The following is a 22,741-nucleotide window of genomic DNA, read 5'->3' on the forward strand; positions in this document are numbered from 1 at the left end:
AACAAAGTTATTGTTAAAAGTATTATTTCCAAAATAAAATGGTAAATCAATTGCAGTGCCAGCTTATCTATCTACCCTTGTACTGAATTGAGGAAGCCTGGCTAGTTACCTTATATCTTATAACCATATCTTCAGCATCCGAACAGTTCATTTTACAATTGTATTCAATTCATTCATGGAATGTGTTGCTAACACAGGAAGGTCTTTGCTGAATGCTTATTTATTGCCTATCCATAATTAACTGGAGGAGAAAGTGATGGTAAGCAATCCCTCAGTGCTTTTGGTAGTGTGTTCAAGGACTTTAACCTGATGACAGTGAAAGAACGATGGCACAATGCTGAGGAATCCCTACAATGATATACCAGGACTGAGAAGAACCACAGACATCCTTCGTGTTCGGTGCAAACTGGTGAAGGGAATGAACCGTGAAGGTGGTGGATCAGGTACCAGTCAAGCAGGCTGCTTCGAGCTGGATGGTGTCAAGTTTCCTGAGTGTTCTTGAAGCAAAATCCATCCAGGCAAATGGAGAGTATGCCAACATATCCTTGATTTATGCCTTGTAGATAGTGGACAGGCACTGTGAGACAGCAGGTGAGTTAGTCACTGCAGAGATCCTAGCCTTTGACTCTTGTTGCTACAATATTTATGTAGCAGTCCACTTTGTTTCTGGTCAGTAGAAACTCCCCAGATGTTGACAGAGAGGAATCCAGCAATGGTAATGTCATTGAACATTATGCGTGCTCGTTCAATTCATTCTTGTTGCAGATGGCTATTGGTTGGTACCAGTGTGGTGTAAACATTACTTGCCACTTACTGGCCAAATCATTGTGTTAAGGATTCAGATGGAGAGGCATTTGTTAAGTGTGTACAAGAAAATTTTCTGATTCAGTCTGTGGATGTACCTACTAGAGAAGGTGCAAAGCTTGACCTACTGTTGGGAAATAAGGCAGGGCACGTGACTAAAGTGTCAGTGGGGGACCACTTTAGGGCCAGCGACCATAATTGTATTGGTTTTAAAATAGTGATGGAAAAGGATAGACCGGATCTAAAAGTTGAAGTTCTAAATTGAAAAAAGACCAGTTTTGACGGTGTTAGGCAAGAACTTTCAAAAGCTGATTGGGCACAGATGTTTGCAGGTAAAGGGAAGGCTGGAAAATGGGAAGCCTTCAGAAATGAGATATCAAGAGTCCAGAGAAAGTATATTCCTGTTCGGATGAAAGGAAAGGCTGGTAGGTATAGGGAATGCTGGATGACTAAAGAAATTGAGGGTTTGGTTAAGAAAAAGAAGGAAGCATATGTCAGGTACAGACAGGATAGATCGAGTCAATCCTTAAGGCAGTAAGAGTACACTTAGGAGAGAAATCAGGAGGGCAAAAAGGGACATGAGAGAGTTTTAGCAAATAGAATTAAGGAGAATCCAAAGGATTTTTACAAATGCATTAAGGACAAAAGTGCAACTTGGGAGAGAATAGAGCCCCTCAAAAATCAGCAAGATGGCCTTTGTGTGGAGCCACAGAAAATGGGGGAGATACTAAATGAGTATTTTGCATCAGTATTTACTGTGGAAAAGGACATTGAAGATATAGAATGTAGGGAAATAAGTGGTGACATCTTGAAAAATCTCCACATTACAGAGGAGGAAGTGCTGGATGTTTTGAAATGCATAAAAGTGGATAAATCCCCAGGGGCTGATCAGGTATACACTAGAACTCTGTGGGAAGCTATGGAAGTGATTGCTGGGCCTCTTAATGAGATATTTGTATCATTGATAGTCACAGGTGAGGTATGGAAGACTGGAGGTTGGTTAATGTGGTGCCACTGTTTAAGCAGGTTGGTAAAGACAAGCCAGGGAACTATAGACCAGTGAGCCTGTCGTCGGTGGTGGTCAAGTTATTGGAGGGAATCCTGAGGGACAGGATATACATGTATTTGGAAAGGGAAGGACTGATTAGGGATAGTCAACATGTCTTTGTGCGTGGGAATTCATGTCTCTCAAATTTGATTGAGTTTTTTGAAGAAGTAACAAAGAGGATTGATGAGGGCAGAGCGGTAGATATGATCTATATGGACTTCAGTAGGGCGTTTGACAAGGTTCCCCATGGGAGACTGGTTAGCAAGGTTAGATCTCATGGAATACAGGGAGAACTAGCCATTTGGATGCAGAGCTGGCTTGAAGGTAGAGGACGGAGGGTGGTGCTGGTGGAGGGTTTTTCAGATTGGAGGCCTGTGACCAGTGGAGTGCCACAAAGATTGTTGCTGGGTCCTGTACTTTTCATCAATTATATAAATGATTTGGATGTGAGCAGAAGAGGTGTAGTTAATAAGTTTGCAGATGACACCAAAATTAGAGGCGTGGTGGACAGCGAAGAAGGTTACCTCAGATTACAACGGGATCTTGATCAGATGAGCCAATGGACTGAGAAGTGGCAGATGGAGTTTAATTTGGATAAATGTGAGATATTGAATTTTGGGTAAGCAAATCTTAGCAGGAAGGGACAACCTTTTCATGCAGAGGGTGGTACGTGTGTGGAATGAGATGCCAGAGGAAGTGGTGGAGGCTGGTACGATTACAACATTTAAAAGGCATCTGGATGGGTTCATGAAGGGTTTTGAGGGATATGTGCGAATTGCTGGCAAGTAGAAGTAGATTAGGTTAAGATATCTGGTTGGCATGGACATGTTAAGTTCTGTTTCTGTGCAGTACATCTCTATGACTTGTACACTTAATGGTAAGGACCAAGGGAGTGTTGCTGAACAAAGAGACCTTGGAGTGCAGGTTCATAGCTCCTTGAAAGTGGAGTTGCAGGTAGATAGGATAGTGAAGAAGGTGTTTGGTATGTTTTCCTTTATTGGTCAAAGTATTGAGTACAGGAGTTGGGAGGTCATGATGTGGCTGTACAGGACATTAGTTAGGCCACTTTTAGAATATTGCATGCACTTCTGGTTCCCTTTCTATCGAAAAGATGTGGTGAAACTTGAAAGGGATCAAGTCTGAGGGGTGAACTTTTTAGAGGTTTATAAAATCATGAGGGGCATGGATAGAACAAATAGGCAAAGTCTTTTCCCTCGGGTGGGGGGAGTCCAAAACTAGAGGGCATAGGTTTAGGGTGAAAGGGGAAAGATATAAAAGATTCCTAAGGGGCAACGTTTCATGCAGAGGGTGGCACATGTATGGAATGATCTGCCAGAGGAAGTGGTGGAGGCTGGTACAATTGCAACAATTAAAAGGCAGCTGGATGGGTATATGAATAGGAAGGGTTTGGAGGGATATGGGATTCCTGAAGAAGGGCTAATGCCCGAAACGTCGATTCTCCTGTTCCCTAGATGCTGCCTGACCTGCTGCGCTTCTCCAGCAACACATTTCCATCTCTCTTGGAGGGATATGGGCCAGGTGCTGGCAGGTGGGACTAGATTGGGTTGGGACATCTGGTCAGCATGGACGAGTTGGACTGAAGGGACTGTTTCCCTGCTGTACATCTGAGTCTAAGTTCAAGATCAATGTGCAATCAGCAAACATGTGACCCTGTGTAATGAAGCTGAGGTGATACATCTCCAACAGGCACAACTTGTCCAGGGATGCACTAAGTTCGAGAATACTCGCTATTACTTTTGAGTGTTGTCAGAGCTCATAGCCTTCCGCCGTTTCTCGCTATCACGTGGTCAATTGATTTGGTTGGAAACTGTGATGCTAGGGAACTCTAAAGGAGGCCGTGATGTATGATTGACTCCGCACTTGTAAAGTAGACCAATCGTGTAAGCAATCTTAGCGAGTCAACAATTAGCAAATAATATTGTCGCTTGTTTGGGTTGGAACATTCCAGAACATCCTTTACACAACATGGGATGGAGTGCACTTCTATCCGAAACAGTATTTCTCCGAGATATCCTTGTTCAATATTTTGGGTTTTTTTCTCTAAATAAAGTTGACGACTTTCGTCTGTCGAAAGAGGATGCTGAATCAATGGTGATATTACAAGCTTCGCTGGTTATTACTGTCACTCTTCCTATTTACAAAGTTCGATGTGCTGTACTTTTGAGTGTGAATGTTCACCAAATGCACTCCCATAAATTTGAATGGTATTGCGGGTACGCTGTGATGATTTTAAGAAGGGAGTCACGGCTTTAATTGATTTGGTTCCGGTCCCGCCTGGAAACTGGAAGGCGGTACCTTTATTGCGCGTGCGCCGGAACCACACGGTTAACGCCACGTCACAAAAAGGTCAAGCCTCCGCTCGCGCTGGAAGGTTTGGAGAGCAAACTGTTCAAACCCGGCGCGCGCCCGCGGCCTGATTAACGCATTGTCCGCGAGCCCCGGGGTCCAGCCTGGGTCAGAGGGAGGGCGGGCGTGTGTGACGGTGCTGCTGTGTCCGCGAGCCTCGGTGGTGGTGGTGGGGTCACAGCGTTTGTGACCGCGATCCCGGAAAGCGGCTGTGCCGCCGCAAACTGACAACATGGAGGGCCAGTACAACCTGAGGAATCCGGGTAAGTGAAACGTCCACACTGGAGTGTGGAAACCAGAGACCGGTTCGTTCTTCCTTCCTTCCTCCCTCCGGTTTATTCTTTCCACACATCCCACCCCCGTGAGTGTGCGCGCGTGCGTGTGTCTGAGATGCCGTCCTGCTCCAGCCCATTTTTCCCCCCCCCACCACCTGTCATAACCGTTGAGACGACACTGCTGCTCTCCTGTCGCAGGCCTCTCATTTTCTGAAGAAGGGCTTATGCCCGAAACGTCGATTCTCCTGTTCCCTGGATGCTGCCTGACCTGCTGCGCTTTTCCAGCAACACATTTTCAGCTCTCATTTTCTGCCCTGGTGTGTTGAAGGCCCGAGTTGTGCCTCACTCCTGAGATGCCTTCAGATTCCAGTTGCTGTTGCTCCTCGGTGCTTTGCTGGGCTGGCACCGAAGTTGTTTCAGGTGGCTTTAAACATCAATCCTCGATTCGCTTTTCGCCCTGTTATAATCTTCCATTAGACAGGAGGTCTAATGGCACACCGCTCAACCTCTGCCAGCTCTCTTAGTCTTGATCTACCTAGAACGTATATAATTGGACTGCTGGTGTGGTATTCAGCTTCTGAGGAGGTTTTCTCTTAATCCCACACCCGCCCCGTTTAAATATTGGGAAAACCAAATCTACCGCTTGGAACTACTTGTCATAAACTCCATTCTCCTCTAGAAATGTATCAGGTTAAAGTAGACGGTTCAGAACCTATTAAACTGTTGTCTGTAATTCCATCCATCAGAAAGATCGTCTGTTTCGACTACTAGATTTAGTTGTTCAATTCCTTTGTCACTTCTCTCATTCGTGCCTATTAACTCTCTGTCAACTAATTAGCGTCATAGAGATGTACAACACGGAGACAGACCCTTCAGTCCAATTTGTTCATGCTGACTAGATATCCCAACCTAATCTAGTCCCATTTGCAAACACTTGGTCCATATCGCTCCAATCCCTTCCTATTCATAAACTTATCCAAATGCCTTTTAAAAGTTGTAATTGTACCAGTCTCCACCACCTCCCCTGGCAGCTCATTTCCATATCTGCACCACCCTTTGTGTGAAAACGTTGCCCCGTAGGTGTCTTTTATATCTTTCCCCCCTCAACCTAAACCTATGCCCTCTAGTTCTGGACGACTCCTCTCTCCTTCTCTTTTCCCCTCCCCCCCGAAAAGAATTTCTAATTATCCTTTCCATGCCCCTCATAATTTTGTAAACGTGGCCTCCCAACTCCTATACTCAGTGCTCTGACCAATAAAGGAAAGCATACCAAAAGCCGCCTTCACTATCTTATTTATCTGTGACTCTACTTTCAAGGAGCTATGAACCTGCACTCCAAGGTCTCTTTGTTCAGCAACTCTCCCTAGGACCTTACCATTAAGTGTATAAGTCCTGCTAAGATTTGCTTTCCCAAAATTCAGATAAATGTAAGGTGCTGCATTAAACTCCATCTGTTGTGGTCTCAGGTAGCCTTCTTTGCTGTCCACTACACCTCCAAGTTTGGTGTCATCAGCAAATTATTAACTATACCTTTTATGCTCACATCCAAATAATTTATATAAATGATGAAAAGTAGTGGACCCAGCACCAATCCTTGTGGCACTTCACTGGTCACAGGTCTCCAGTCTGAAAAACAACCCTCCACCACCACCCTCTGTCTTCTACCTTTGAGCCAGTCCTGTATCCAAATGGCTATTCTCCCTGTCTTCTGTGAGATTTAACCTTGATAACCAGTCTCCCATGGGGAACTTTGTCGAATGCCTTACTGAAGTCCATATAGATCACATCTACCGCTCTGCCCTCATCAATCCTCTTTGTTACTTCTTCAGAAAACACGACCAAGTTTGTGAGACATCATTTCCCACACACCAAGCCATGTTGACTGTCCCTAATCAGTCCATGCCTTTCCAAATACATGTACATCCTGACCATCAGGATTCCCTCCAACAACTTGCCCACCACCGAGTCAGGCTCACCGGTCTATAGTTCCCTGGCTTGTCCTTACCACCTTTCTTAAACAGTGGCACCATGTCAGCGAACTGCCAGTCTTCTGGCACCTCACCTGTGACTATCAATGATACAAATATCTCAGCAAGAGGCCCATCAATCACTTCCCTAGCTTCCCACAGAATTCGAGGATACACCTGATCAGGTTCTGAGGATTTATCCACCTTTCTGCATTTGAAGACATCCAGCACTTCCTCCTCTGTAATATGGACATTTTTCAAGATGTCACCATCTGTTTCCCCACTTTCTATATCTTGCATGTCCACAGTAAAACACTGGTGAAAAATACTCGTTTAGTATCACTCCCATTTCCTGCAGCTCCTCACAAAGGCTGCCTTGCTAATCTTTGAGGGGTTCTATGCTCTTTCCAGTTACCCTTTTATCCTTAATATATTCGTACAAATCCTCTCCTTAACTGTATTTGCCAAAGCTATCTCAGTCCACTTTTTGTCCTTCTGATTTCCCTCTTAAGTATACTTCTACTGTCTTTATACTCTTGTAAGGATTCACTCGATTTCTCCTGTCTCAACCTGACACACACTTCCTTTTTCTAAACCAAACCCTCAGTTTCTCTAGTCATCTGGCATTCCCTATACCTACCAGCCTTTCCTTTCACCCTAACAAGAATATACTGTCTCTGGACTCCTGTTAACTAATTTCTGAAGGCATCCCATTTTCCAGCCGACCCTTTACCTGCAAACATCTGCCCCCAATCAGCTTTTGATAGTTCTTGCCTAATACTGTCAAAATTAGCCTTCCTCCAATTTAGAACTTCAACTGTTAGATCTGGTTTATCCTTTTCCATCACTATTTTAAATCTAATAGAATTATGGTTGCTGGTCCCAAAGTGCTCCCCCAACTGACACCTCCGTCACCTGCCCTGCCTTATTTCCCAAGAGTAGGTCAAGCTTTGCACCTTCTCTAGTAGGTATATTCACATACTGAATGAGAGAATTTTCTTGTACACACTTAACAAATTCCTCTCCATCTAAACCCTTAACACTGGCAATCCCAGTCTATGTTTGGAAAGTTAAAATCCTTACCGTAACCACCCTATTATTCTTGCAGGTAACTGAGATCTCCTTACAAATTTGTTTCTCAATTCCCCTCTGACTATTAGGGGGTCTATAATACAATCCAAATAAGATGATCATCCCTTTCTTTTTTTTTCAATTCCACCGAAATAATGTCCCTGGATGTATTTCTGGGAATATTCTCCCTCCGTACAGCTGTAATGCTATCCCTGGTCAAAAACACCACTCCCCCCTCCTCTCTTGCCCCTCTTTCTATCCTTCCTGTAGCATTTGTATCCTGGAACATTAAGCTGCCAGTCCTGTCCATCTCCAAGCTATATTTCTGTAATAGCTATGATATCCCAGTCCCATGTTCCTAACTATACCATGAGTTCAACTGATTTCTCTGTTAGGCTTCTTGCACTGAAATAAATGCAGTTTAATTACTCAGTCCTCCTATCTTGATCTCTACTTTGTTCCTGCCTGCCCTGACTGTTTGACTCGCTCCTGTCCATCTCCAAGCTATATTTCTGTAATAGCTATGATATCCCAGTCCCATGTTCCTAACTATACCATGAGTTCAACTGATTTCTCTGTTAGGCCTCTTGCACTGAAATAAATGCAGTTTAATTACTCAGTCCTCCTATCTTGATCTCTACTTTGTTCCTGCCTGTCCTGACTGTTTGACTCGCTTCTTTTCTCAACTGTACCAGTCTTAGATTGATCTCTTTCCTCAGTATCTCCCTGGTTCCACCCCGCCCCCTTACTAGTTTGAATCCTCCCGAGCAGCTCTGGCAAATCTCCCTGACAGTATATTAATCCCCTTCCAGTTCAGGTCCAATTTATCCTTATTGTACAGGTCACTTCTACCCCAAAAGAGATTCCATTGATCCAAAAATGTGAATCCTTCTCCCATATACCAGCCCCTCAGCCATGCATTCATCTGCTCTATCCTCCTTTTCCTACCCCCTCTAGTGTGTAGCACTGGGAGTAACTCAGATATTAACACCCTCACGGACCTCCTTTTTTTAAATTCCTGCCGAATTTCTATATTGTCCGTTCAGAATCTCATCCTTTTCCCTTTCTATGTCATTGGCGCCAATGACCTCTTGCTGGTACCCCTTCCCTTTGAGAACATTCTGCACCTTTGAGATATCCTTGATGCTGGCACCAGCGAGGCAACACACCGTTCTAATTTTTTCCCTGCTGGCTGCAGAAACTTCTCTGTGCCTCTGACTAGAGAGTTCCCTAATACAATCGATCGTTTGGAACCCGATATATCCCTCATTACATTGGAGCCTGCGTTGATACCAGAAACTTGGCTGTTTGTGCTACATTCCCCAGAAAGTCCATCACCCCCAGCATTTTCCAAAACAGCATAATTGTTTGAAATCGGGATAGCCACAGAAAACTTCTGTACTACCTGTCTATCTCTCCTACCTTTCTTGGAGTTAACCCATCTATTGACTGTATCTGCAACTTTTCTCCCTTCCTATAACTGCCATCCATCACACCACCTAGCTCTTGTAAACCTCTCATTGCCTCTAACTAACAACATTTATTGCAGATATAATCCTCACTAGCCCAAAAACTCTCTTGAAACTCCCACATTCAACAAGAGCATATCACATTACTAAAGGCCATTTTGCTCCTTCCAATTTATAGACCCAGATAATTGCTTATTGGTTATTGCTCTTATTGCTCTACTAAACACTGCTCCAGACTAATTTAATACTTATGGGTTGTATTTTTAAATATTCATCAAGAGACAGATCCCGATAAAAACATAATCAGGAAAGAACCCACGCTACTCACTGTCAAATTATAGCAATGCTATACTTAAAAGTATTCACTTATCTGTTTCTGTGCTGTGACCTCTCCCAAGCAGGTTCCTCCAAGATCAGTTATGAATTTCGTTGTTTAAATTTTCCTAGACACACTCTGATATCCAGTGATACATAAATTAAAGCAGCAAAGGCAATAACTGTGCAGATTCACTGTTGTCAGTTAACAGTGTAGGTTTCTGCCCTCGCTCTTACAGGCTCGCTGCCTTTATCTGTCTTTCTCCCTTTTAAAAGTGCCGTTGTTTTGACTTTGTTTTGGAACTTTTGGAGAAAAAAATGCGACGGCATATAAAACAGTAATTGCTGCTCCTGGAATTCGAGGAAATCACCACCAACACCTAAAATACCTCAAAAAAGGAGCAGCTGTTACAGCTACAAAATTTTCCCTGTCCTCCATCTTGGATTAGAACATAGAACAATACAGCGCAGTACAGGCCCTTTGGCCCTCGATGTTGCGCCGATCCAAGCCCACCTAACCTATACTAACCCACTATCCTCCATATACCTATCCAATGCCCGCTTAAATGCCCATAAAGAGGGAGAGTCCACCACTGCTGCTGGCAGGGCATTCCATGAACTTACGACTCGCTGAGTGAAGAACCTACCCCTAACATCAGTCCTATATCTACCCCCCCTTAATTACCCAGAATCCTTTTTGTTTGGAGTGAGTGCTATTTCTTGGTACCTTTTTGAGCATACCGCTGAACAGTCACTATTTATTAATTCTGGATCCTAGCCTTTGGTATATGTTTTGATGGCTGCTGGAGGATAGGTGTAAAAATACTGACCTGCTGAACTTGTTTTTTGACCACCTGTGGGTTGAATTTGGGATTATGAAATTATTGGGAAAAGCATTGATCAAAAAGGATGATTGGTCAAGTCAGGCATCCACTGGGAGTGTTTGTGTGGAGGGGTGGTGTGGTGATGGTGGAAGTGGTGGTTGTCAACTTCAGCCTTAAGTTAGAGTAGATTTTAATTCTTCCAACCCTGGTTAACTATTCAGGTAAGTGAATTAGAGCCCCCTCAAATATTTTTTTGAAGGGTTCTAGATGCTGGCTATTTGTCCACCAGATGTTTCAAGTCTTGACTATCTGAGGCCCATGTCTTCTGGTCTGAACCAATTGCTGCTATTAGTAGACACATCTAAATTGAATCTGTTGCCAATTAGTTCTTTTTTTTTATATACAGATCCTTTAATTTTGTTCAAAAAGTGAATTTCACAATTGGGTTATAAACAGTTCCATTATGAACTTTAAAATATCTTATTTCCTTTATAAGCAACATAGCCTATGTAGAAATGAATGCAAACTTTATATATTCTTGTGATTGCTGATGGGAATTTCAGACAGTTCAATAAAATGGGCACTTTATGGAACTGTGTACTTGGGACTAATACTTTCAAAATAGAGTTGTGGGTTCAGGAGTCTATCTAAATTATCTAGCAATTATTGTGTTTTTTTAAAAATCACAATATTCGTACCTTGCTTAGTACTGTTTGTCATAACTTAGTGCATAAGAAATCAGAACTGAATAAAATTTACAATAAATTTGCCTGTTTAGGATAAGTTTAGCAAAAAGAAAGTGAAAAAAGGAAGTGTGCTACATGTGGTTCTTAAAATATATCCGAGAGAGAAAAACTGTAAATAGCTGGGGGATACTTGTGTATGAAACCCAGAAAGCTAGCATGCAAGTACAGTGGGAAAACAGGGAGGTTAATGCAATGTTGGTCTCTATTTCAAGGTGCTTGGAATGGAAGAATAGGGAAGTCTTGCTGCAACTGTACCAGGTGCTGGTGGGACCACATCTGGAGCATTGTGAGCATTTTGGTCCCCTTGTTAAGATATTATTTCATTGGAAGCAATGCACTAGGATGATCCCTAGTATAGAGGGTTTGCTTTGAGCAAAGGTTAAAAAGGTTTGGACTCTACTCACTAGATTTTAAAAGAAATCACCACTCATTGCAACATATAGGATTCTTGAGAGGCTTGCTCGGTAAATGCTGAGAGGATATTTCCCCTCATGGGAGAATCTAGAACCAGAAGGCATTGTCTCAGAATTAAGGGGCACCAATTTAAGATTGAAGTGAAGAAGAATTTCTGAGAATTGAGTCTTTGGAGCTCCTTGCCACAGTAGTGGGGGCAGAGTCCTTGTGTATATGTAAGGCTGAGATGGATTCTTGATCAGTAGGGAAATCAAATGTTATGGGAAAAGGGCCAATTGAGTGTTGAACCATGATCTCATTGATTGGTGAAGCAGACGTGATAGGCTTAATAGCCTATTACTGTTTCTATTTCTTAAGGTATTATAGATATGTATTGTGTCAAACATGTTTTATTTTTTTTTTGCAGTTGACTTGGCTTTTGGGTTTCTGAAAAGAACAACAGATTACAATCTAAACAGGGAATGTGTGAATTAAGCCTGCAGGAAATGGCTGGTTGTATTTTCCATGGAAATCTATTAAGGACGTGTGAGAGCACTTGAGTCAGAGTTGTCTGCAAAGTCTATTAACAAGTGAATTTTTTTTACTACTTATTCTTCAATAAACTTTTTTTTTAAAGTTTTTTAATGTACAAATATACAAAAATGATTTGCAAACAATTTATAAATAAATAATACTATTTTTATAGTGTCTGATTACTTTGGGTGACATCTCAGCCAACCCCGACATTGTTCTTTCTAAAAACAAAACTCGAGACCTTGGGTTCTTGATCTCCAAGAAGTGAGTGTTAAGATTCTTCATTTTTAGTACATGCTACCCATTGCCCAGAGATAAAACGGGAGAAATAAAAAGGGAATCCCCATATTGCCATCACTAGATTTCATTAACTTGATATGGCTGACTTGATGCACGTAGACTAGTGAACTCAGCATATCGTTTAGCTCTCTCTTTATGTTTTTGGATATTTCAATTTAGTGTTTCTATTTTTGGTGCTGTTTGTATGGCTTCATTTAAATGACAAAATTGAATGTTTTTACTGTTTTTAAAGAAAACTTTAGTTATTAGGACATTTTAAAGTTGGTTAGAGATCTTTAAACACAATACTTTTTTTTACCCATTCTGTCAAACTTGGACTGAAGTGCACCAGATGAAATTTTAATGCATTAACAGTAGGGATGTACTTTTTGACTAAATCTAAAGAAAAAAGGGAAACTGGCTAAACAGAACCATGACTCCTCTTTGGAGCTGTAACGTGTCATTCAAGACTCTTGAGGGAATTACTGTTTAAGCTGGTGGATGTGGCTTCATTGAAGTAGATTACTTTGACCTGAATGGTGTCAAGCTTCTTGTCTTGTTGGAGCTGTATCCATGCAGGCAATTAATTTATGTTTTTCTGTTAAGTCAGCAAGTTTATTCCTAGGTTAGTTGTGTTCCATTGCAAATGTTTTATACACTTTTATTGTTCATGAATTGTGGACTTGCTAGCTAGACCCACATTTTTATGCTCATTCCTGATGTCCTTGAACAGATGGTGAACTGTTGCAGACCATGTACCTTAACCTCAGTGCTGACAACAAAGAAGTTCCACGATTCTGAGTCAACAACAATGAAGTAATGGTAAAATAGTTCCAAATCAGGTTGAGGTTCATAGAGGAGCTTGTAAGTGATGATTCCATGTCTGCTGCCCCCATCTTTCTAAGTGGTAAAGGTGCTGGGTGAGGTATTCTTGCAGTGCATGTTGTAGATGGTACATGTTGCTGCCACTGTGTATGAATGGTTTGGGCAGTTTTTGACACATATCTCTCGGGCCAGTGAGGCTTTAACCTGGGCCATCTGATACAGCGGTAGGGACATGATTACTGCGCCACAAGACTCTTGAGGGAATTACTGTTTAAGCTGGTGGATGTGGCTTCATTGAAGTAGTTTACTTTGACCTGAATGGTGTCAAGCTTCTTGTCTTGTTGGAGCTGTATCCATGCAGGAAAGTGATGCATATTCCATTACACTCCTCACTTGTGCTTTGGACAGGCTTTGGGGAGATGTGTGAATTAATTCACACACAATTCCTGACCTTAGCCTGCTCTTGTAACCTTAGTATTTTTGTGGGAGTGCAATTCAGTTACTAATCAATGTAAATCCACAGGATGATGCTGATAGGGTACTTAGCATTGATATAACACCTGTATTCAAAAAGGGAGGGAAGCTAACATGGGAATGTACTACAAACAAGTTTAACATCTGCTATTGGGAAAGTGTTAGAATCTATTATCAGGGAAGCAGTATCAGGATATTTGGAAAGTCAAAATGCGATCCTTTGAATTGGTTTTATGAAGGACAAATAATGTTTGACTAATTTGCTATAGTTCTTCGAAGATGTAACAAGCAAAGTGGATCATGGGGATGCTGCAGATGTAATCTATCTGTACATCTGGAAGGCATATGACAAGGTGCTGCACAAAAAGTTAAATCACAAGTTTGGATCATATGGGAGAGATGACTGGCGGATTGATGGACAGAAGACAGAGTCGGGATAAATGTTTTTTTCTGGATGGCAAAATGTAACTAATGGGGTGCCAAAGGGTTCTGTCCTTGAACCCCAGCTATTTACAATCTACATTAATGGCTTGTATACAGGGATGGAAGGGTCTATTGTCACATTTTCAGATGACACAAAAACTGGTAAATTGCAATGAAGAAATAAGAACTTTACGAATAGATAAAGGTTAGGAGAGTGGCCCAAAATGTGGCTGATGGAGTTTAACATAGATAAGTGCGAGGTCATGCACTTGGCTCCAAAAAACGAGAAGGCGACCTTTGGGCTGCTCCAATCTAGGTGTACTCGTTCATAAGTCATAGAAAACATGCAATTACAGCCTTCACCTGTTGACTGGGAAAAGCAATTGATGGGTGTGCTACTCTGGGCCATTATCAGCCCATACTGTGCAAATTGTTAATACGCTACTGTATTTCCTGTTTGCATATCTCAGATCTTTACCAAAAATAATTTTTGGAAGAATTGTTCAGAAGACTCAGTAAAACAATTTGAAGTTAATTTGCAAGAAGTACCTGTACATGGTTAATTTTGTACAGTCCTTTTAAAATGTGCAATATAAGTCAAATCCTGCAGCAGACTGAAATTGAATTTATTAAAAGAACTGTTAAGATTATGTCACACTGAAACTTTTATTAAAAAAACTACCGGCAGTTCCCTGGGTTGCAAGCAGCTCTGTTCTTGTGAGCATTTGCAAGTCATTTGTATGCAAGTCAGCGCACAGCACATAGGAAATAACTGTTCATAATTAAAAGGAAACATTTGCATATCATTTTTCAAATTAATATTAATACACTCCTGTATGGGCTGCATTCATTAGTTGGGCGTTTTTAAATTGTGGAGTAGCTGTACACAAATTTTGCAGTGGTGGTGATTACTTTGTGTTTGCTATTACTCCACTGGAATTTGCAGGAAGTACAGAAGCAGTGAAGTGTAGAAATTGCTGCTATGAATCTGTTTCTCTTAAGTCGAACCCTTACTCTTGAAATGCTATCTCTTTGTGCATTTCCACATTTTTTGAATTCTGCATTTTTAAAGTTTATTTTAGCTTTTGCTTAAATCCAATCATGATTGATCTTATTTGATCTCTTGAATTAAAAGCTAAGGCTAATCTGTGATTTTTAAACTTGGATTTTGTGTATGAATACTTGTGCAAATGGCCCAGCAGTTCTAATGGGCAAATAGCTATTATGCTAGCATGAATGACTATGCACGTCAGTACCATGCATATGTGCTGATGCATTCAAGTAATTAAACAGGAAAGGTTGAAGGGAATAAATCTGTAATTGTTTAACAGACAGGTTAACCCTCCCCTCTTTTCTCCACCCACCTCCCATTTGATCTACCCACCTGATTCATCTCAGCTAGTTTCCCATCTGTCATCTTGCCTCCTTAACTATTTACCATGAATCATGCAATACTACCCAAAGTTAAATAATAAAACTAAGTAAAGGGAATAAAATATTCATTGTGTATGCATTACAGCATTATCTGCTTACATGCAATGGTTTGGGGGATGTGGCGGGGAAGCAATGTAATATATGAAAAATGCAACACGAGCTTCATTCAGTTTAGCTTGCAGTTTAAAATCTAGTGCTGTCTCGGAAACGTGTATCTTTTGCTAATATCAAACTTTAAGTTGACCCCATATAAGTGCCAATCTTTTTGGCTCCTTTTTATCAAATAAAAATTGTTACTTAGCTTGCAAATACATAGCCCTCTCGATCTTTTACATTCTGCATTGTAAATGCATTAGGTGATATTGGTTTGTCATTCACTGCAGCATTTTCTGGAATAATGTTAGACACATCTCTATGACTATAAGTGCGTTAAAGATACTAGCTTAGCTTTCAACTTCCAACAGTCATAAGAGGTCTATGTGACTAAAAGATGCCCTTCAACCCATCGAGTCAGCACCAGTCAAAAGCACCTACTTTGCTATTCCAATTCCAAACCCATTTTCCAGCACTTGACATGTCTAAATATGAAAATATTATGAAAGTTTCTGCTTCTAACATCCTTACAGACAGCGAGTTCCAAATTTTAGCTGCGCTCCAGGTGAAAATAATTCTCCTCACGTATCCTCTGAACCTCCTGCCCCTCATCTGAAATCTGTGGCCCTGGCCATAGATTTCTCTGAGGGGGCAAAAAGTCCTTCCCATCTACCTTCTCTATGCCCCTCATAATTTTATACGTCTCAGTCATGTCCCTTTGCTCCAAGGAAACAACCCCAGTATATCCAATCTCACTTCATACTTAATGCTCCAGCCCAGATAATGTTCTGGTAAATTTCCTTGACAATCCTATACTATGGATTCCAGAATTGCGCATAGCACTCTAGCCCAACCAAGATTTTATACAGTTCCAGCATAACCACCTGCTTTTAAACTCAGCTAATAAAGGCAAGGGTCTTATACGCCACCTTTAATTCTTTTATCGAGATGTCCTGCTACCTTCTGGGACAGGTGAACGCATTAACAGAGGTCTCTCTGATCCTCTATTTCCCAGAGTCCTACCGTTCATCGCATTTTCCCTTGCCTTGTTTGTCCTACCCAAGTGCAAAACCTCTCACTTATTCAGATTGATGGTAAGTCCCCAGGTCAATTCTCACATCTCCAGCTCTATGGCAAGTAACATGTCATCTTGAATTGTATTTATCATACCGTTTCTTTCATTTTGGCCTTTTAATTGCTGATCTGATGCTGAAGGTTAAGCAAGTTATATTTTGTTTTAACAGCTGTTAAACGTTTAATGAAAGAAGCACAAGAGCTGAAAGACCCAACAGAACAATACCATGCACAGCCTTTGGAGGTAAGACCAGATTAATTACAAAATGAAAGCTATTTGGAATGTATGTTTTTGCTAATGGAATGGAGACATGAGCAGCCATCACATGGTATACTAGTGATTGAGGGAAGATATATGCTTTGGTGTGAAAAACAGAAAGTAAGGGTATTACTTAATTGATCAGTTGGGAAGTGTGGATGTTCACAGGGATCTGGATGTCCTCGTAGACCAGTCGCGGAAAGCAGTTGGCTGAGTGCAGCACACCAATTAGGAAGGCGAAGGCTATATTGGCCTTCATTGTAAGAGGATTTGAGTTCAAAAGTATGAATATCTTGATCTGAAAGTATATAATTATCATAGGGAGAGTGTTGGGGTTTCCAGGAGTGTCAGTTGAGGGGAAGATGTGTTTGATTAGTCCTGTATTGATTAGAGTTTGGAAAGCTGAAAGGGAATCTGATTGAAATACACAGAAGTCTAGTAGGGCTGAACAGTCTAAATACAGAGATAATGTTTTCCCTGGTTAGTGGGTTTAGAACCAGGGGTTTCAGTCTCTGGGTACAGGGTAGATCATTTTAGAATGGGGTTGAGATAAGATTTCTTCACTCAAAGCATAGTACACTTGTGGAATTCTCTACCATGTAAGGTTGTGAAGGCAGAGTCGTTGAATATTTTCATGAAAGAAAGAAATGTTTTAGATTTCAAAGGTGTCTGAAAAAAATGGGAGAGGTGGATGATCTTTAATTCCATAGCTGATTCAACCCTTGCTATTTAGACATAGTATCACAAGAATATGGGATGCTTTGGAGTAAATGTGTTCTCCTTGATGAGATACAAAATGGGAATAGATCATTCAGTCTCTTGCGCCATTTCTGCCATTCATAAGGAATGCTGAAAGCGTTGGACATGAGGTTAGTTTGGCTAGCTATGCCACAGAGCGTATTTTACATTTCCAGTGAGCTATAGAACAATAGAGACGATTAACATTGTGAGACTTTGCATTTTGTTTTGGAAGAACCGTAGCATTCAGTGCTGAATAAACACCTTTTTAGTTGTTTTGTAGATAATTTTTAAAAATTGGATTAGTGGTGTAAAATATCGATTTTTAATTTGATCAAGTCCTATTTGTTAGGTAGATTATAACTTAGTGCAAATATATATATGATTCTAGAATAGTCCCTTTGGTTGGAAAATTGCAAATGTAACTTCATTGTGTGAAAGAGAGAAAGCATGAAATTATAGACTTACTAGTCAAGATTGTTTACATAGTAGATAAGGAAGTGATGGGTGGCAGGGTTCAGTTGAATGAAAATTAAAGTCTCTGCAGAGGTTGAAGTATCTGGATATTATAGTGATGTGGGACTTTAAAAAAGTAAATGCAACAGGAAAGCAAATTGGGTCATTTCAAAGTATAGGAGTTTAAAATAACTAAAAGTCAAGGTTCTTTATGCATGAAATGTCTAATAATGTCATGATCTGGTGGCATCAATAGAGGAAAATGATTTGGATAACTAAAAGCTTGACAGGTGGTCAAGAATGGAAAGTAAATATTCCTGGATACACTTTGGAAAGAGTGGCCAAATAGGAAAGATGCCAGATAGCAAAGGATGTCACGAAGACATTAGTGAGACAGCATCTGGCTCAAATGATCATGAAGCAATATCAGTTCAAATGGAAATTAGAAACAGCAGAAATGTGTTTTTAAAAGCAGTAGAAGAAGTAGCTTACAGGCCTTCTAATGGCAGTGATAGCTTTAGTCCGAGTAATAAGCAAGAAGTTATAGGCTTTGCTACAAACCTCATTGTAATAATTGTGGGAATCTTAATATTCACACAGATTTGGACAACTAAATTGGCAAAAGTGATTTAGAAGATGAGTTTGAATGTTTGTATGACCAGTTGGCCTGCCTTGTAAGGGGGTTGGAGTACAGGTGTAAAGAATTCTTGTTACAGTTGTACAGGGTGTTGAAACCATATGTGGAAAAGTGTGTACAACTTTGGTCCCTACGTACAAAAAAATATATTTACATTGGCGAATTGATACCTGGGTTGAAGGGTTGTCCAATGCTGTGAACTAATCAAATTAGGCCTATTAAAATAATGAATAGTATTCTTGTTGAGCCTTGCATGATTCTGAAGGGGCTTGATAGGGTAGATGCTAACAGGTTGTTTCTGCAGTTTGGAAATCTAAAATGCTGGGTTGTAGGATTGTATGCTGATCATTTAGGATTGAGACGAAGAGAAATTTACCTCATTCAAAGAATTGTGAATCTTTTGAAATTTTCTTTCCCTTTTGAATGCTCTATCATTGAATACATTTAAGCCTGAATTGGTCAAGCTTGGTTTCTCGTGGAATGATGGGATAGTGGGAGCTGGTAGCAAAATAGAATTGAAATCCAAGGTCAACCACGATCCTACTGAGTGACAAAGAGTAGGCTCAAAAGACGTGTAAACTACTCTTTCCATTTCTTGTGTTGGTAAGTTTCAATGGATGCTGCATGTATGGACTTCCAGAAGGCATTCTGTTACTCATCTCAAGACTGTTAATGGAAAACTTAAATGCATTGAATTTGAAGCAACCTGTTGACATGGGTAGAAAATTGGCTTTCTTGCAGAAGACTGAGGGATGGTAAACATGTAGTCGGCAGGATGTGACTGGCCTCCCATTCTCCTGTTCCATACTTCTGCCAGTGCTTCTCTGAAGTACAATCAGTTCATCTTAGTAAGAACATTTTGAATTTGTTTTCATTCTACTTATTGATGCTGGCTGGAGTCATCTTTCCACGACAGTGAAGCTGCTGCCAAAAATGCATCTTGCCTGGTCTTGCATTATAAAACTGCAACACAGGCCTGGTGTACCATGAATTGTAATCAGTTTTGGTTTATTATACAATAATTCATCATTTGGTCTTCTGGTGTATAACTTTTGGAAATAACGAAATAATACAGGTACAGCAAACAAATGATATATTGGTCTGCGTAGTGAAATGATTGGAGTAAAAGAGAAGGAATGTCTTGCTGCAATTGCATAAGGTCTTGATGAGCCCTCATTTGAAGTACGTGTGCGGTTTTAGTCTCTTTATCTGAGGAAAGGTGTTGTGGCAATAGGAGTGCAACAAAGATTTACCAAACTGATTCCTTGGATGGCAGGACTGACTTATGAAGAGAGACTATATCAGTTACAAGCATATTCTCTGGAGCTTAGAATAAGGGGTGATCTCATAGAAACATGTAAAATTATAACAGGACTAGCGAGAGAGAGAGAGAGAGAGAGAGTAAATGCAGGAAGATTGTTCACAATGACTGAAGTCCAGAACCAGGGGTAACAGTAATGATATGGGATAATCTGTTTTGGACTTGAATGAAGGCCAATTTCTTCATCCAGTGTGGTGAGCCACAGAAAGCAATTGGAGGCCAAAACATTGAATATTTTCAGGAAGGAGCTAGATATAGGTCATAAGCTTAAAGGGATCAAAGGAAGAAAGCTAGAGAAATTCAGGTGGCCTAATTTCTCCAAGCAACTTCATCCGGATTAGAATTATTTTTAGCTTGCTCTCTCACTCCTATCTTTTATGATTCTGGATTTGTATTCTGTCTCAATGTGAATACTTCATTCTGACTGAGGAGCTTCTGTTGCTTGCCTTATTCAGCACCATTGTATCTGGAGAGTACTGTGCTAGTCAAGATGTTAAATTACTGGATATCTACGCAAAACAGGTTTTTTCAACTTAATGTCTGGACAGTTGTCAGCAAAGTGAATGACCAGCAATTATAGATGGTGAAAAATCCTGTTATGGGCAGCATGCTGGCTCGGTGGTTAGCACTGCTGCTTCACAGTGCCAGGGACCTGGGTTTGATTCCCACCTCAGGCAACTGTGCAAAATCCACACAGACATACTCCCCAGGTCTGTATGGCTTTCCTCCAGGTGCACCACAGTCCAAAGATGTGCAGGTCAGGTGAATTGGCCATGCTAAATTGCCCATAGTGTTAGGTGCATTAGTCAGGAGTAAATATATGGTAGGGGAATGGGTTTGGGTGGGTTGCTCTTCAGAGAGTTGGTATGGACTTGTTGGGTCGCAGGGCCTGTTTCCATACTTTAGGGAATCTAATCTAATCATAACCCAATATGCTTCATTAAAAGTTAGAGATTACTGTCTCCTTCAAATATGTTTGCATATTGCAGATAAATAGCATGCATTTATACTTTTTTATGGGTTACTTTTGTTTTTAAGATTTAACTTTAAATTAAACAGTGGTCAGATTAACCTTTGTTAGCTTTTTCTCCTTTTGCTTTAAGGATAATCTCTTTGAGTGGCATTTTACCGTCCGGGGTCCTCCAGACTCTGACTTTGATGGTGGGGTTTACCATGGCCGAATTGTGCTTCCTCCAGAATACCCCATGAAACCACCCAGCATTATTCTGTTGACAGTAAGTGTGTCTGAAATGTCTTAACAAAATTTCGTGGTAATGCAGCCATATCACTATGAAACGTGAAGTCCTTCAATCAAAGCAGACCTCCTTACTTTGAGTTGCTCAGATGGGAAACAACCAGGATTCCAATTGTTGCGTTCTGTTTCATGATTTTTGTACCCTTTATTTGAACATCCCTTTTTTTATGATTTAAGTTTGCTATCCTGTCATTACCACGAATGGATTGCTACAGATTTCTACCCTGGCACAGTATGTGCAAATCTCTTGGTTTTTAGTTAGCATTTTCTCCTTTAGTAAGGAGATGTATTCAACTTAAGAGCAAAAGTAGGCATCTTGGCCATTCCTGCATGTTCTGCCATTCGATGAGATCCTTGCTCATCCCATTTCTGCATATCTCCGTCTACTTCTGATACCTTTCACCCCTCAATTATTAAGAATTGACCTATCTCTGCCTTTTAACATAGTCAAAGACAGTGCTTCCATCGCTTTGAGGAAGAGAGTACCAAAGACACTCAGGATACTGCAAAAAAGCATTGCTTCTCACCCTTGTCTTAAATGCGTGACTCTTTATTAAACAATGACCCCTAGTTCTAAGTCTTTGCACAAGTGGAACCATTCTTCACATATACACACTATCAAGACTAATCAGGATCTTGCATGTTCCAATCAAGCCATCTCATGCTCATCTTGGTTCCAACAGATGCAAGCCAATCCTCTCAGATCTTTCTTCAACAGCCTACTATTGTGGGTTAGTAGTCGAGCAAACCTTCTTTGATCTGCTTTCAATGTATTTAGTTCCTTTTTAAATAGACCATATCTAGAGTACTGTGTCATTAGTATTGGTCTCCTTGTACATAGTACACCAGGTCTGGTTTTAGCAATGTTGTGTATAACACAACTTCCAAATTTTTGTATTCAGTTCTGCTTATTATAAACTACAGCATTCTGTTTGCCTTCCTGCCTTTTTATTCTTCTGCCAAAATAGACCACTTTACATTTTCTATATTATACAGTAAACTTTGTTTTAACCAGCACCTTATGAATAGGTACTTTTGATAAACCTGCAAAAAATTATATGCTTCAAATACCATAATATTTATTGTATTATTTGGTCCAATCATTATAGTTTATTCGTTTCATTAACTCAGTGTAAATATACTTGCTCAATTGAGTGGCCACATGAAATACCACCAGTTGATTGTTTCTCCTCAAATACCACTATCTACTGCAGTTTCCCGTGTAGTCATTTGAAAGTGAGAGAGAGAAGGCTGTCTGCTGGGGAGTTTTACTTGTCAAAATTGCATTATTTATAATGTATGTTGCAAGTAAGGTATAACAGTGATATGTATATTTCCCTGCATTATGTTTCTAGACTTGGGTTATGTTTTTATATGGATTATATGAATGTCTTGATTATCTGGAATATTTGATCAACTAGCACACTCCATGTACCATACATACTGGTTAATAAAAAAAAAATTGCTATACTTCATTTGTCAGATTTCTTATCCAGTCAGTTAACGTATCTGTATTAATTTGTTCTCAGTTTATTTTCGAACCTATTTTTATTGTCATCAAATTTAACAATGATATATTTAGTCCCTTCATCCAAGTCATTTATATTAAATGAATAAGGTTTAGCTTCAGCACAGATCCTTGTGGTGCACCAGTTGTTAC

At 40.5% G+C, this 22,741-nt stretch overlaps 1 protein-coding gene across 1 annotated transcript in view; it reads left to right on the top strand.

Annotated features, from left to right (window-relative positions):
* Positions 1–4,174: 4,174 nt before the first annotated feature.
* Positions 4,175–22,741, top strand: part of ube2j1 (ubiquitin-conjugating enzyme E2, J1) — a 41,244-nt gene continuing 22,677 nt past the window's right edge. The window contains exons 1-3 of the mRNA XM_043686745.1: positions 4,175–4,482; positions 16,586–16,659; positions 20,930–21,061. Coding sequence (XP_043542680.1) covers positions 4,452–4,482; positions 16,586–16,659; positions 20,930–21,061 — 237 coding nt within the window. The 5' untranslated portion in view covers positions 4,175–4,451. The remainder of the gene's footprint in view (positions 4,483–16,585; positions 16,660–20,929; positions 21,062–22,741) is intronic.

Source organism: Chiloscyllium plagiosum, chromosome 3 (assembly GCF_004010195.1).
Source record: "Chiloscyllium plagiosum isolate BGI_BamShark_2017 chromosome 3, ASM401019v2, whole genome shotgun sequence".
NCBI classification, from domain to species: domain Eukaryota; kingdom Metazoa; phylum Chordata; class Chondrichthyes; order Orectolobiformes; family Hemiscylliidae; genus Chiloscyllium; species Chiloscyllium plagiosum.